Consider the following 16,348-nt stretch of genomic DNA (forward strand, 5'->3'; position numbering starts at 1 on the left):
AGAAATGCTTTTCAAACTTAATTTCCAAGTTGGATTTTATCACAATAGAATGCAAACAATATAACCGTGAAACTTTAGTAATACAAAATAGCACAATTTCATGCAAATTCCATTGTTTTCTATTGTTTAACTAGCACTATTTTGTACTATTTAGTAATTAGTGTTTCACAGATTGTTTGCACTCTATATATAAAACTGGCTTCTTAATTTTACTGAATTTGCATTTTTCAATTCTGTGACCTGTCAATTTGGATGCGCATGCAACCTTGGAAAAACGTCTATAGCTTTCACATAACTATTATGTACTACTTCTCCTGATAGTTTCATATTATCCTCATTAAAAGCAGGAATAACATGATTTCATTTTTGCTAATGACAATAATGGCATTAAACACATCACCTCACCATGAGTTCAACTTCTATCAATTGGGGTTCCTAGTATATTTGGAGGCTTCCTATAGCTTTTTTAGTGCTGAACCGGTCGACATAATGTTTTTCCATTTCAAACCATGTTGCATTCCCATTCTTTAACAGTTGTGCATGATAAGACACATGAATATATAAGGATGCAACTCAAACAAAGAATCTTATTTTCAATGGAATGAAAATGGCCTGAAATGGGAAAACACTTGAAAGCTAGTTTGGTCTATTTTAACTCTAGATAGACACACCAAAAAGTTAGAGTGCAAACAATAAACAAAAAAGAAAGTTGTAATGCTAGTCAGAGTGATTTTCGGTGTGGACACTCAAACCATGAACACTTCAAGGATATTTTAACATTTCTCGAATAATCCACTCAGAAGCCAGATTCTTACAGAGGTTCCAACATTTTGTCGTGCAGTTTCAGATTCTCTTGGGTTGTGGTTGCTGTTTGTGTTTTTAAAAATTTACAATATAAATTGTATCAATTATTTCATAACAGCTACTTCGACAATGAAAAATATTTTTGTTTCATCTCTGTAAATTATTGAAAGTTAGTACTTTGTGCAACAATCTAGCAGTCCATTAGTTCACACGGAGTGAGCTAAAAATAAAACACGTAAAGATTTTTTTGCTGTTAGTTGTGATTTGATGGCACCTTTATTTCCTTCATTTCTACAGAGAGCTGTGATTAGATAGTTACAAAAAAATGGCAAAAAAACCTTGAAGTGTTCATGGTTTGAGTGTCTGCACTGTAACATGGCATGTGAAAAAATAGTGATTTTATTTTGCCTGTGAAACAATGTTGTATATTTAGTGACTAACAGTCCAAGGAAAACAAAAGAAAACATGGAATTAGTGTCTACTACCATGTATTACGTTGACTATTCTTTCACGGCAAAGGAAAATCACTCTTACCATATAATACTACTGTAATAATATATTGTTAGTAGACACCAATACTGTGTGTGCATCCATGTGAATCAAAATCCCTTGAGATATGAATAACAATGAAACAACTGCCATGTTGATCAAACGATAGAAGCTAATGAGAAATGCTTTGTTATCGTCAACCAAGATGACGGCTATGATGTAACATACACATGCTTTATTTCACTGTTTTCTTTTGTTTTACTCTGACTTCTACTCACTAATATTATACAACTTTCTACCACGTATAAAGTAGAGTGATGGCACTTGTGAAACAAAATCTAATAAGTACTTATGATCAATATTTCTCCTAATCGATACAAAACAAAAGAAAACTTATAATGGAATCAGTGACTACTATTGGACGCATAGGTGGCAGTGGTCATAGTGCTCGCCTCTCACCAATGCAACCCAGGTTCATGTACCAGACTTGGTGTCATATGTAAGCAGAGTTGTTCGTTGATTCTCCACTTTTCTTTAAGGGGTTTTCTCTGCGTTCTCTGTTTTTTTCATTCTCTGCAAAAATTGATTTCTAAATTCCAATTAAAATTTCAGCGTACGAAGTAATATAAAGAGATGTAGAAATGCCACACTGAATATTTAGCACTGTTAGGCCTAGGGCAAACGTCGAACTTTCCATACATCGAATTCATTAAAAACAATGGATATCAGGTAATAATGAGGCGGCATTCTTTGACGTAATCAAGTTGGGTGCATGGAAGGTTCGACATTTGCCCTAGGCCTTAGAGTTATAGTACTTTTTGTTTGCACTCTATTATTTCATTGTATTCTCAGATGTTTAGCTGCATAAAAGGCATAATAAAAATTGCTATCAAGACTTTTATTTGGCATGGTTGTCCTCAGCTAACAAATCAGTATTGCTTGATAAGCTGCTTTCTCTAGCACTGCAAACACTAATTGCACTTTGTACACTGGCGACAGCCTCCTGGGGAAAATAAACAAATAGCATTGTTATTTGGCATGGATAACAGTGAATACCTCCACCTCAGTAAGGGAGCTTGAAATGTGGATGGGTGGGGAATGTATAAATGGATGCTTTGCACCATCACATGATGGCAGCCATGACAGGCAGGAACATTTAAATCTAGTCTAATCTGATTTACATGAGAAAGAATTTCATTTCCCAGGGGAGAAAGACTCTATCGCCAAGAATTCCCATGATGTAATGGAAGGTCTTATTTCCCTCTTTTTTAACAAAAATTTGGAAAAAAATTTCAAAAAATTGGAAACACCAAACAACAGGGATGGTAGAGTGAAGGCATTTAACCTGAGAAATAAAAAATACTAGTCAATGTGTAATAGTCAAATAGAGACAAAAGAAAACAATGGAATTAGGGTCTACTTAAATGTAGTATTTCACAGGTTTAGTGACTCCACTCTAACATGCTATCAATGATAAATAAAAGTGATTCCTTACTTCTAAATCAAGTCCTGTAAGATTTCTTTTCATAGCATAAGCATCTTCACCATCAGCATAGTATTTGGGCTCTATTTCTGATATGCTGTAAGAGACAAACTTATATGACTTGGTCTGACTTAACTGGGACTATAATTTGTTATAAATAAGAATTACATTGTAACACAACTGTAGTATTTGGGCTCTATTTCTGATATGCTGTAAGAGACAAACTTAATATATGACTTGGTCTGACATAACTGGGACAATTTGTTATAAATAAGAATTACATCATAACACAGAGCAGTTTTCTTATGACTGTGAAAAGCCCAGTGCCTTATGCTTGCCTTGCTGCTTAAAATTTTGATTGGCTTATTTTTTTTGCCTGCAAAGTGATTGGTCTGACTGGCAGTACTGTGTGGCGTAATGTGATTCATCTGGGGTATACTTTGCAGGTGTCATCAGTGAACTAAATAGCACTGATATTGCCTACCTGAATTTAAGTGTCACTGTATAAAGATTGAGAGCTGCTCGATTACTGAAAACAGAACCCAACATACAATAATAATTAATTAATTAATTAATTGAGCTTGTAAACAAAAAATATATAACTGAACTATTTTAATATAGTTCAAATAGATAGCTCAGTTCGTTGAGCATTGGACTATCATGCGGGAGGTTATGGTTTGAGTCCCGGACTCAACAGCGCTGGGTTGACAGGGCAAGGTCAACAGGGTTGGTCTGGCCAGGACTTATGTTTGTAAGTTGTATAAAAAGCAATCTGGAATTCATAAGTCAATGTAAGCACCTTTGATTATCCACATAGAAAGGGCGCTATATAAATAATTTAAAAAAATAATTAATCCTTATCATTCATTTAGCTCCATTCATCCAAAATTCCAATTCGATCATGGAATGAGGGCCACAGGTTTGTTAGCCACTGGCTATGAAGTGCTACCCTCGTGAAAAAAGGACGTTTTTTTTTCATGTTATTTAACAAAGTTTTAGGGAAAAAACATTTGAAATACATTAGCACATCCTTTATACTGTAGCAGTAGATTTTTTATGCATGCAGTAACAACATTTAAAAAAATGGAGAGGAATACATAAGATGTTACCTTTTTCTAACATGCAGAGACACATATTGAGCTTTAAAACACTCTACCATAGCTCTTGACGCCTGAAAAAGGAAAAGTGTAATGATCAGTTTTAAGGACGTTCACAGGGAAAATAAGTTGAGATCAATCATTTTGGAGAATTTGATAGTATCTTTATTTAAGACAAAGAAAAATGGGGAAAACCAAACTGGTTTCCGAGATATTTCGTCACAAAGGAGTGAGAAATGGGTTTTCTTCAACCTTTGCTTATCAAAACATTGAAAAAAATCTGTAAATCTAGGGAACTACCTGTTCCATTAGTTTCTGTGCTAAACCGAGCCTTCTGTGAGATCTTCTAACAGCCTGCATAAATAAATAAATAAATAAATAAACAAACAAATAAATAGATAAACAAATAAATAAATGGATAGATGGATGAATGGATAAATGAATGCATGAAAGTATGAAATCAGGAAGGTTTAACTAACAATGATTTGCATATTTCAACAGTTATTATTATTATTAAGGACATTTTAGAATGAATACTTACTAAGGATGTGATATGTCCATGAACAGCTTCATCAGGTTCATCTTCCCTATTCAGAATGAATAAGGTAAAGGTTATATGCCAATACTCAATAAGTAACGAATTTTATGCCAAAAGCATAGTATAGTAAGTATAGAAAGTTTGATTTCATGACTGTGTATACTTAAGTGGAGGTTGATTTTTCAAGGCGAATATTAGGGTCTGGAAATTCATCATACATATAATGATGTGACACCATCTCATAATGATAAACGTTTTTAGTGCGTTCAAAAGGAATTCTGCCTTCCAATTTGGTCTACTGGTCTGTCACAGGTTTATATGAATTTAGTAAAATACAGTGTGTGCACATGTCTCTGTACTGTGATATCAACAAGCTGGGAGCTGTAGAGCAAGAGAGGAGCAAGCTTGTTGGATAACGAGGAATAGTGGAGTGTTTCTATTGCTCTTCGATGGTTTAAATAATATTATTACAAAAAGAGACATAAACAGCTGTTTATAGTGCTTAAATTATAAAATATTTTTGAACAATTTTGCACAAGTCCTCTGTCCTTTGATAAACATTGTCATCAGCGTTATATTATCTTAAATATTCTTATACATACACCTATGTAATTCAAATAACCCTGTCATTGCCAAAGGCGGCAGGTAATAGGTCATTCCGACATGGAAATGGTTTCGTTGAATACAAAGGACATCGAATCAGTCTCAGCACAAAGGTACATGCTTTTGACGAGAATAAGAATAAGAAACACAAGTCATTCGAGCTATTCTTGGGTCTTGGAATGACATATATCCTATCGCTTTTCGCCTATTGCCTATTGCCTTTGGCGATGACAACGTTTATTGAAATAGGTGTGTATATATATGGTACATACATTTTTGCTAGCACATATCCTACTATCTTTCCCTTTTCATCCTCAGCAACATAAGATAGCTGAAGATTTTAAAATATTAAAATATTAATAAACATGTAAACATTTAATTGAAATTCAATTCCACAATTATCTCAAATAAAGCTTTTAAAAGCAAATTTTTCCTGTTTACTGTAACAACTCAAAAACAAAAAAGCATTGCAAATGTGTAGTTCCAATAGATAATTATTATCCATAGAATACTGAAATCTGTAGTAACTATCCATGCTTGTATTGAAAAATATTCGTAAACACTCAATTGTACATGTAAGATCATTGTTGAGTTCAAAAACATAGAACCTGAGACCGAAAAGGAATTTTAATTAAGTTTTTATTTATAAATTGTTTCACTGGCAGAAAGCATGGAGGCTTTTAACACACTTTCATATCTACTGCGTATCTCAAATGAATACATCAGAGGTTAATTTTACTTTCCCAGAATACCTTTGGGTCTCACCTCCTACTGTATATTTTGAACGATAATGATCTTACAATAGTGCAGCGCAACCGTGAAGTCATAAAAACAAAGACAAAGGCGAAATTCAGACAAACAAACTTACAAGTTTACTTTCAGCAGATAATTTTCACAGCCGATCGCAGCTGATCTTAGTTTACATGGGTTATTATTGTAACTTTAAGTAAAAATAATAAAATCGGTTCGTATAATCCTCGTAGCGGTTACACAGAATGCAATGTTTATCCGAATCTTTAACCTATAATCTTTAAGGTTGCGCACTCATCAAAATTTAAGAAACTTGAGGGCCCACGATACCAGAACGGGAGCTTCTAAATGATTACCATACGTTTCTATGAGATTTTTCGATAAGAATTCATAACATCGATTATTCTCCTCTTTAAATATGAAACTGGCTTCTCGATTTACTGAATTTGCGTTTTTTAGTTTTGTGGCCCGTCAAGTTGGATGCGCACGCAACCTTGAGAAAATGGTCTATTGACTTAGTCATCAAACTAATAATCAAATATACCTAAAAACTTGATGCTAAACAGTCATAGAATCCCTTTTAAATGTGGGCATATCAAATCTCATTAGCAATGACTGTTATCATACCTGAGGCCACGACAATCCATGATAAAAATAATATTTCATTTGGTAATTCTCTGGCAGACAAAGTAAATTACAGTGCTGCATGTTCATTAAATCTTCCGGCTGAAATCAAGCAAATTAACACCCTTCAATTGAAGACTACATAAAGTAAGCCGACCATGGTTATAGAAATAGTGGTTATCTATAATAGGGAAAGGGGCCAGGTTGGAGAATGAAATTTTGGTGGAAGGCCCGGGGGGGTTAACTCCCACATATGGATTATAGAGGGATGATCTGCTGAACAGGGTATGGTTTTTCAAGCTTCTTGTCATAAAACAGGGTATGCAATTTCACTCAAGTTCCAAGTTCTTCCTGAGTTTCCTGTCATATTCAGGGTTTCTACTTTCGTATTGACCGAAACTGGTTATTATGGTCGTAAAAAAACGATATGCGAGCTGACATGATAATTGAAACAGGAACTCAGTGCAATTAATTATATCTTTTGTCATAAACAGGGTCTACAAATTTATGTGTCTTCTTGTGTGCAACCATTAAACAAAGAATTGATACTCAAAGGAATGATACATAATCTGAATTCTTCGTTTGCACGTTATATCATCGCGGCCATGTTGGTACCATTTAACAAAAGATTTCTCATTAGCATCCAATGTTAATGGTATTACAATGGCTGCCATGCTTTTGTCTTTTAACTCTCTTGGGAATGCTTGCAACCCATCAATTGGGTAAAGATTACGCCACACTAATGAGGTCTATTTGTATCTAGATGTTGCAAGGTTTGGCAGTTTTGTACAGTTCTCAAATATGTACTCTATTCTCTGAGCATTGACTGTTTTATGAAAACGACTGATTAACTGATTGATTGACATTTGATGTACAGATGTGTATTGAGACATAAAAACACTTGTAACACCCTACATTAAACTCAACTACCTTAATTAAAGACGCAGCATTATTGTTTTCATAGAAATTATGTTGAACATGAGAGGGACAAAGCAAAAAAGAGTGCTAATGAAATAAGTGAACATGGTTAGCTTTATGTCCAAGGCGAACTCAAGGCGAAGGTTTTGAAGAATTTTTTAAAGTGTTTTCTCGACGTAGTTTGGTCGAGCGGGTATTAAACACACGCATAAAGCTAAAAGGATGACTGCTTTATGGTAGATAGTCTAGCAACTTACCCTTGCACAGCGGATATTCATGTTTTAACCGTCTAAAGAAAATAAGAAAAACCAAAATACCTTCCAACAACAACACTAATACCGAGTGCACATGTACAGGGTATTACCCATCAGGCTTTGCAATGAAGATCCACAGGAAGCCCATGATAGAAAGAAGCAATCCCTAAATACAGGAAAATTGAAACTTTTATTCTTCCAAAAGTAAAACTACAGTCACTTCTGCGCAAGCACCGCCCTGAAAAATAATTTTAAAGGTGGCCTTTGTTTTATTGATAAGAAAGAGGGTTAGGTGGGTGATCAGGCTTTGCAATGAAGATCCACAGGAAGCCCATGATAGAAAGAAGCAATCCATAAAAACAGGGAAATCGAAACTTTCAATCTTCCAAAAGTAAAACTACAGTCACTTCTGCCCAACCACCATCCTGGAAAATAATTTTAAAGGGGACCTTTGGTTCATTAAGAAGAGAGAGCGAGGGTGGGTTTGAAGCTTTTATTTTTCCAAAGTAAAACTACAGTCCCTTCTGCCCAAGCACCGCCCTGGAAAATAACTTTAAAGGGTGCCAGTGGCTTATTAATAAGAGAGAGGGTGGGTGAGAAGCTTTTTTAGGGGGGTGGGAGGGTCTGGGGGGAAGTGCTACCAAGGTACATCTCAGATTTGTTTTACAGCTCCCTTAAAAACATATATCTTCTTCTCTATTTATATCTAAAATAACATTGAAAAATTCTTTTAAGTAAACTTTTTTTGTGATTTTTTTTCTACTACTTTTACTGAATTTTGATTTGGTGAACCTCCGAGCAAAGCCGCCATCACCAAAAGGTTTGTGGGTAATCTGTGTAGTGGCGGGAGATGTGAGATCTGACGACACGACTCGACTGCATTCTTCACTGTTTTTTTTCCCTCATCTTTGTGTTTCATTTGATTAAGATGGAAGAACAAGGTGCTCAGCTTATTCAGAAGGGCATAGAATATTTAAATGGGAGCAAATATGGCAGCCTTGATGTTGATCTTTTAGATGCCATGCTTCCGAAGACAGAGAATATTTCAACAGAACAACAGCCTCAACAATTTGAGTGCAATAACGAAATTGAAACTACGAATATTCATATCCAAAGGCCTGCACCACCAACTCCTCCTTTGGAGGAAGATTTTAAACCGATCAAGGAAGAAATTTTTACGGCGTCTCGTGAAGAAAAGACAGGTCGTAGGACGAAAAGACAGAAGAAGCTAAAGAGGAAGGATGCCAAAATGGCGCTGGCTCGTCAACTGGGCATGGAAGACTGCTCAGTTCCTTGCTTACTGTCCGTCAAAGAGCTTAGAGGGAAGTTCGAAACGCGTTACAAGTTGTACTTAGATGTAAACACGAAGAAAAATTCCAATAGCAGCAGTTATTTGTCAGCTTACAAGAGAAAATGGGATTTGCTTCTCAAGCTTGAAGCGTGGGAAAAATTGTTGAATAAATGCAGCCCTAATGAACCTTATATATCAGTAGAAAATAAAGTGGATAATTCGGGGCCACCAGAGGAATTTGTCTACATTGCTAGCAGCAAGATGCCTTCCAATTTGGACTATCTTTTTGATAAAGATTACCTTGTAGGATGCAGTTGTGAACGTTGTACCCCCCTGACATGTGATTGCCCTAAGAACAGTGGGGGTAGCTTTGCATATGATCGCTTTGGAAGAGTACAATTTGAACCTGGTAAACCAATTTATGAGTGTAACTCCAGGTGTTCCTGTTCTATCTCGTGCCGCAATCGCGTTGTACAGAGAGGCAGAACTGTTAGGGTAAGTATGATTAACGATTACTAGATCCTAAGCCTTAATGTTCAACAAGTCTATAGCCCATAAGGCTGAAGACTGAATGGGCTATTGACTCCTAGGCTATGAGGGCAAGAGGTCTTATTAGATAGTATGCGTCCTCTGATTGGTTGAGAACCGTGCTTTATTAGTGACAGAGCACAGTTGCTGATGCCATCTACATATATACGCAGCAAATTTTGCAAAAATAGAAAAGAAAAATGGAGAGCTGAAAGCATTCAAGAAGTGGTGTTTCTTTCATGTACTTAGGGACCAATCACGTTTTGCCAGGGAGGGGAGGGGGGCATTAGAATTCTGTTAGTTATCCTCGTAGTACTCTTAATTTTGAAACAGATCATTTTGTTAACTCATTTTTTTGGGAATATACTCTGCAAATGTTCCTTTTTGATCTATGTTTGGACCATACTGCGTTGGTCTTCTTCAGGTTCCATCATTCTTGCTTTCCATGGTTCAAGGTTCTAGATTGTTATGAATTGCTCTTATTGTTTCTAAAAAAAATTCTTTTGTCACCATTTCTTTCTTGGGAGATTTGAAACAGAATCTGTGTAGTTTATTGTAGGACAAGATTTTAATTCCATTGGGAATACTTCTGTAACAGTGATTGGTTCCCTATTGTCCAAGGGGGAATTATGAATTGCATGACCTATGATACACTGATTTAAGGCCAAGTAAAAAGAAAACATGATTTTTTGGGGCCACCTTTTGTTTGATTATTCGTTATTGGAAAAATTTGAAAGAACAAAAAGCGACAGGCGTTACTTTTACTTTGTATCCAGTTAATCTCAATAAGCCTGAAGCGAGATGACGTTTTACCCCTGACTCTATACCATAATAGTTTTTAAAATTCTTTCATATTAAAATTTTTGATTCCTTAGAGAATACAGGAACAATAGTCATAATTAAAGAACAAAAGCAGTGTGAAAAGGATTATGGTCTAGAGACGTGGGTAAAACGTCATCTCGCTTCAGGATGATTGGGTGTACACAAAGTAAATTATGTAAATAAACATGGCATTTGTCTGCGTTTTGATTTAATAAAAATTTAGAAAATAAAAAATAAATGCGCTTGCCCGCCCTCATTTTTATAGAAATCTGGAAGATAATCCTTTTTCAGCTCGTGAAGAGCTATTGGGGTGGCTAGATTTCGCATTTTTTGGATAATGCTTCTCCACCAATCATTTTGGGTAATTCCTGTAACCATGGAATCCATTGAGTTCGGCAAGTGACGTCACTGGAAGAATCCACCGTAGTTGTTGGTAGAGGAAGCCATTTTAGATTTTTGATCACTTCATAATCACTCGTAATCAGCAGCATATTTTGAGTATTCTTAGTTTACTTTATGCTCTTTTTATTGGACCTTGAGATATGAGATTGTCGTTTTTATCATTACGTTGGAAGGAGAATCCGGTTTGTCATATATTGGATCGATTAGACTAGATCCAGATAATCTCAATCGTAGAAAAAATTCGTAACCAGACAGAACTCCGACTATCGCCTTACTCGGGTCACCAAGTGTCATTTGTTATCATCTTAGTTCATTGGTACTCAAAAAGCTTCACGAGCTTGCCATGGGTTTGCCTTTGATTTTACTGGACTAACATGCATTTCTACACCTCTTCAAACTAGGTGACCATTTTTAGGACTACTAACGGTTGTGGATGGGGAGTAAAAACAATGGATCCTATTTTAAAGAACCAGTTTGTTACGGAGTATGTTGGAGAAGTGTTGACCAATGAGGAAGCAGAGGAAAGAGGAAAGATTTATGACCATGTGGGACAGACGTACTTGTTTGATCTTGACTATAATGAAGGTGAATGTGCCTATACTATAGATGCCAAAAAGTATGGAAACATTTCACATTTCATTAATCATTCGGTAAGTCAAGTATTTACATTTGTTCATTCCCTCTTTGCTTCCAACTGATCTGAAATAGTGACGTAGAAATGACGTCACTGCGAAACTGAAGTGTCATATGAAGTCTGCGAAAATTGACTAGCGAAAAAATGAAAACATGCCCTCCATTGGAATAAAAATATAAAAGCCCTTGAATTGGTAGCCTTGAATTACTGTGTCACTGTTAAGGCGGACCATTAGATTTTTGAGTGGGTTGGGCAATTTATTTTGTGCAGGAAATTTTTTTTACGCCTCATGGTTGTGCAGGAATTTTTTTTGGACATGATTTGGATTTTTTTTCTGTTACTTTTCTTATGCAAGATTTTTTTTCACTCTTTAAAGCTGTGCTCAATTTTTTTTTTTTTTTGCCCCCCCCCCCCCCCCCCCCAAATCTAATGGTCCATCCCTTATCAAGCGTGTATCAGTAGCATTATTTTTATCATTTTGTGGCCTGAAAATCTGTGATTTCAAGAGAAAAAGCTATACCTCAGTTTTGCAAATTTTCTCAATTTTGGCTGGCTGACATTTATTCTAAGATCAGCTGGTTGGTATTCTTATTTAATTTTTATTGATTTTGGAGAAACTTATTATTATTATTTTGCCCTAATGCTGTCAATAATGATTGCCCTATTTCATTATGACGTCACATGAAAATGATCTTTTATTTTAGCACCAAGAATCATGTTTGTGGGAGGGGGACAAAAAAGCAACAACATGAAGAAAACTGTGAAAAATTGTATTTTCAAACAAGCTGTGACGTCATAGTGTAATAGGGCATGGGTGGTGTAATGGTTTATTGCTCACCTCTCACCACTGTGGTTCGCATTCAAGCCCTGGCTCAGACTGGATCACATGTGAGTTGAGTTTGTTTGGTTGTTCTCCCCCTTGCCAAAGGGTTTTCTCCAGGTTCTCCAGTTTCCTCCCTCCGTAAAAATCAACATGTGAGTTGAGTGTTGTATGTTGTAAATATAGAGTGGTAGTGCATGTGGATTAAATATTCTCATTATTCTTATTGTTCCCAGTGCGATCCAAACCTCAGTGTCTATGGAGTCTGGGTTGAAACCTTGGATCCAAGGATGCCCAAAATAGCATTTTTTGCCAGTCGTGACATTCAATCAGGAGAAGAGCTTACCTTTGATTACCTAATGACAGCAGGAGAGTCTTCATCACCAGTTAGATCATCTGCCAAGAAAACTAAGAGAATCCCTTGTCAGTGTGGGGCTAAGAACTGTAGGAATTACTTATTTTAAAGCTCTATCTTTAAAGTGCGAATGAACCCTTCGACAACCCTTCTTTCACTACTGATTCTACATGAAGTAAATAGTTGAATGGTAAAATATTTCTTGATTTGAGTGATGCGTTTCTAAGTTATGAAGGTTTATACTTCCAATATGCTAATGAGTGTGACGTCTATTAAGGCTTAAGTAATATATACAGTATGAGTGGCCATGTTGTATCAGATATACAATCACAAGGCGTACACGAATACTGTATATGACTTATCAAACGTCTAGGTTAGTTCCTTTGTGTTTCACTAAAATTTTCAAAATTAAAGTGAATTTGGCCAAGAAAATCCAACGTAAAGTTTATGCAAATGAACACAGTTTTGTATCAGATTTACAACACTCTTCACGGTCATGATTTCTGTTGTGTTTTCCTCATGAATTATTCATGAGTTTGATAATTAAATATACAAAATCGAACTGGTTCATAGATACAGTATTCAAAAAGCATCATCATTTTACTCATGGTTTACATGAAAGCTATTTAAATTTTTTATTTTCAAAATGGCCAGCATTTAGTATTACTAGTTACAACAAAAACACTCAAATACCTTACCTGACTTCACCATCTTAACATATTGGAAGTATAAACCTTCATAACTTAGAGACGCATCACTCAAATCAAGAAATATTTTAGCAATCAACTATTTACTTTATGCAGAACCAGTACTGAATGTATTGTCAAATGGTTCATTTGCACTTAAATATGATGTACATATATAGTAGCAGCAGAATTTAATAATGGCTGGTCTTTAGACAATGACCAAAAAGAAACGTTTTCCAGTCAATTCTTTGCCTTCCTGGTCATTTTGACCAGTAATGTTGGACATAAGCAAGGTATGACCACACTTAAGCTAATTTGGTTGGTCATCATTGGCCAGGGGGTGTACTTGGGTGGGTAACATGACGGGGGGGGGGGGGGGGGGGGGGGTCCGACGGAGCTTCACATTGCAACCCCCCAAAAATACTCAAACCTGAAATTTTACACCCAAAAAATACATGGCATCAGTACGTTTCTTTACGGAACTCACTCACGCCTTGCTGGAAAAAATGTTTTCTGATACAAAAATTGAACTCGGAGATGTGACGACCCAAAAAAATACAGGTTTCATTTTGAGACCTAAAAAATATGTGGCTGGTCTCTTGACCCAAAAAAATACCGGGAATGAAAATTGTCAACCCCAAAAAAATACTTCGGACTTCCCCGTCATGTTACCCACCCGAGTACACCCCCTGGGCATCATTGCAGGCAACTGACTGTCAGTTATTTTTAATCCTGTAAAGGAACAGCTAGCAGTGTTGAAGCTAGTAAGTTACAATTAGTGGCACTTGTTAGTCACTCACTCATTATCATATATGACTATTACATTAAAAGTTTTAAAAGGGCTTCAAAATTCCAGGCCATTAAGTCCTCGTTGCACAGATATTAAATGCTTACTAAAAATTATTTGCTTAGTATTAATGACATGGTTTTCATCTCACTTGAAGATGCTTGGGAGGCCAGTGGTTTTATTAAATTTAAGAAGAATATTTGCCCTTCCTGGAAACTGTATTAGGGCTTTCTTATGTCTGTGTTCACCATACGCTTATTTTGTATACATGTATTTCAAAAACGTTGGTCAACTGAAAAGCTATGAAGCTGAGACCAGCAAGGATTGTGGGTAGATATATTTTACATGTTTCAACAGCTTGATAACTATTGATGGACTTGATATGATCTTTACAGTAAACCGCATTATATTTTTATCGCCTTTGAGTATCATCAAGCTCCAGTTTGTATCAAAAGCTTTACTTGTTTAATATGAAATTGTGCTTCCCATGGTCCTGAGTGGTCTCAACTTTGTAGGTCTTTGGTGAAATATAAAGTATGTCCAGGCAAAAAATGAAATTATATATAATATTTTATCTAGAAATCTATTTTGTTCTTGCATTCAGAACTTTTTGTTTTTGTTTATTGTAATATAACTTACATGTAATACAACTTACACTTTGAGCAGAGATTTTTTCTTTTCCTACAAAAGTCATTTATTCTCGCTGCAGCATTTAAGGTGCTCGTCTAAGCATACTTGAAGTGAAATAGAAACTATGGAGCCCAAGGTAGGCTCCGCCAGGCAGAAAGAGAATAAACCTCGGCTTGTAGGGTAAAAACCCAGAGGGGGGGTACTCAGCCCGGATTTGGGTAGGGGTGTTCTGCTGGGATTCTGAAACAGGTACCCTGTTTATGACAAAGAAACTCAAATTTTTAGACCCTGTTTATGACAAAAGATATAATTAATTGCACTGAGTTCCTGTTTCAATTATCATGTCATCTTGCGTATCGTTTTTTTGTGGACCATAATGACCAGTTTTGGTCAATATGAAAGTAGAAACCCTGAATATGACAGGAAACTCAGGAAGAACTTGGAACTTGAGTGAAATTGCATACCCTGTTTATGACAAGAAGCTCGAAAAACCATACCCTGTTTAGCGGATCATCCCCGTATAGTCCATATATGGGAGAACTCCCTGGGGAAAAATACGACTAGTTTCCATACATTAATAAGGTGTTTATAGGTTTTGGATCACGTGGGAGAACTATCTTAGATGGCAGGAAAAATGCTATCATTTTACATGAGAAATATATTTCAATTCCAGAGTAAAGGAGTTTTATTGTTCTGCCATCTAACATGGCTACCAGCACATGATGGTGCAAAACCAGTACTGGTACTGAGACGGGTCTAATGAAATTTCGTATAAACATGCTCAGCTTTGTACAAATTTCTTGGTGAGAATATTACATAAGAGTAAGAATGTTTTCTTTTTATGCAACTGAAACTTGTCTTAAGTTTGAATTTAAAGTTGTATGTCTCAGGGACGTAAGAAGGATTGTTGATTTGAAAACAAAATAAAAAAATACGAATAGAGCGATAGGTTGTGTGTACATCCAAATTTAAGAAACTTTATGGGCCGCAATAGCAGAATACGAGCTTTATGATGAGTATTATCATGCATTGCTATAAAAAAAAAATTGATAAGAATTCATCAAATCGATTATTCTCCTCTTTAAGTATAAAACTGGCTTCTTGCATTTTTTTAGTTTTGTGACCCGTAAAGATTGCATACTCACCCAACCTTGAGAAAACTGTCTATCATTACCTGCTATGAGATTAATAGGCTTAGGTCCAAGAATATTCACCCACATAGTGCATGGTTTTTCCGAAAGGGGGGGGCAAAATTCAAAAACCGGCCATTTTATTTTAACCCTCAAAATGCCCAACCCAAAAAACCCTAAACTAGAATACAAATTAGAAACTTTCTTTACATCAAGAAAGATCCATTGGCACAGAATTAGCATGATTTATAGCGCTATTCAGTACTATTTATGGCCTGAAAAGGGAGTCCAATGGAAATCCTTAATGTTATTACCAGTGTGTGGTTACAGAAAGCTTTTTTATTTTTTTGCAAGTTTTCACATACACACTCATCTAATCAGAAAGTAAATTGACTAGAGCTTTTACACCATCACGTTCCGGTGCCCTGATAACAGGTCATAATACAGATTGAGCTGCTTGTGGTTAGATGGCAGAACAATAAAATCTCTTTGCTTTGGGGAACCTAATGTCTTTCTCATGTAAAACGATTGTATTGTTCTTGCCATCTAATGATGCAAAACCTCTATAGCCATATTTCATGCTACTTCTATCAAAAACTACCTACTGCACAGCTTATTCATCAGCCTTTTCTTCATACTATTGTACAAGAAATAAAATATCTTGTGGTTAAAATACACTTAACATCTAAGGCAAAACATTTTC

General features: G+C 35.9%; 2 protein-coding genes across 3 annotated transcripts; one reads left to right on the forward strand and one right to left on the reverse strand.

Annotated features, from left to right (window-relative positions):
- Positions 1-309: 309 nt before the first annotated feature.
- Positions 310-7,672, reverse strand: LOC116298738 (N-alpha-acetyltransferase 10). 2 transcript variants are annotated; one of them, XM_031707280.2, is made up of 9 exons: positions 7,564-7,672; positions 6,392-6,490; positions 5,287-5,345; positions 4,415-4,460; positions 4,174-4,227; positions 3,886-3,947; positions 3,261-3,305; positions 2,789-2,873; positions 310-2,296 (listed from the first exon to the last, which is right to left on the reverse strand). In XM_031707280.2, the coding sequence occupies exons 1-9, from the start codon at positions 7,582-7,584 to the stop codon at positions 2,192-2,194; spliced, it is 576 nt and encodes a 191-aa protein (XP_031563140.1). In that variant the 5' UTR covers positions 7,585-7,672; the 3' UTR covers positions 310-2,191. The 2 variants fall into 2 exon arrangements, with proteins under 2 accessions (XP_031563140.1, XP_088891550.1); XM_089035424.1 differs by lacking the exons at positions 310-2,296; positions 2,789-2,873 and adding an exon at positions 2,926-2,986.
- Positions 7,673-8,408: 736 nt separating this feature from the next.
- On the forward strand, positions 8,409-13,458 carry LOC116298731 (histone-lysine N-methyltransferase SUV39H2). The gene is made up of 3 exons (XM_031707269.2): positions 8,409-9,346; positions 11,005-11,253; positions 12,294-13,458. The coding sequence occupies exons 1-3, from the start codon at positions 8,489-8,491 to the stop codon at positions 12,519-12,521; spliced, it is 1,335 nt and encodes a 444-aa protein (XP_031563129.1). The 5' UTR covers positions 8,409-8,488; the 3' UTR covers positions 12,522-13,458.
- Positions 13,459-16,348: the final 2,890 nt, after the last annotated feature.

Source organism: Actinia tenebrosa, unplaced genomic scaffold (genome assembly GCF_029948245.1).
Source record: "Actinia tenebrosa isolate PJP-AT-01 unplaced genomic scaffold, QUT_ActTen_1.0 PGA_scaffold3__52_contigs__length_22856419, whole genome shotgun sequence".
NCBI lineage: Eukaryota > Metazoa > Cnidaria > Anthozoa > Actiniaria > Actiniidae > Actinia > Actinia tenebrosa.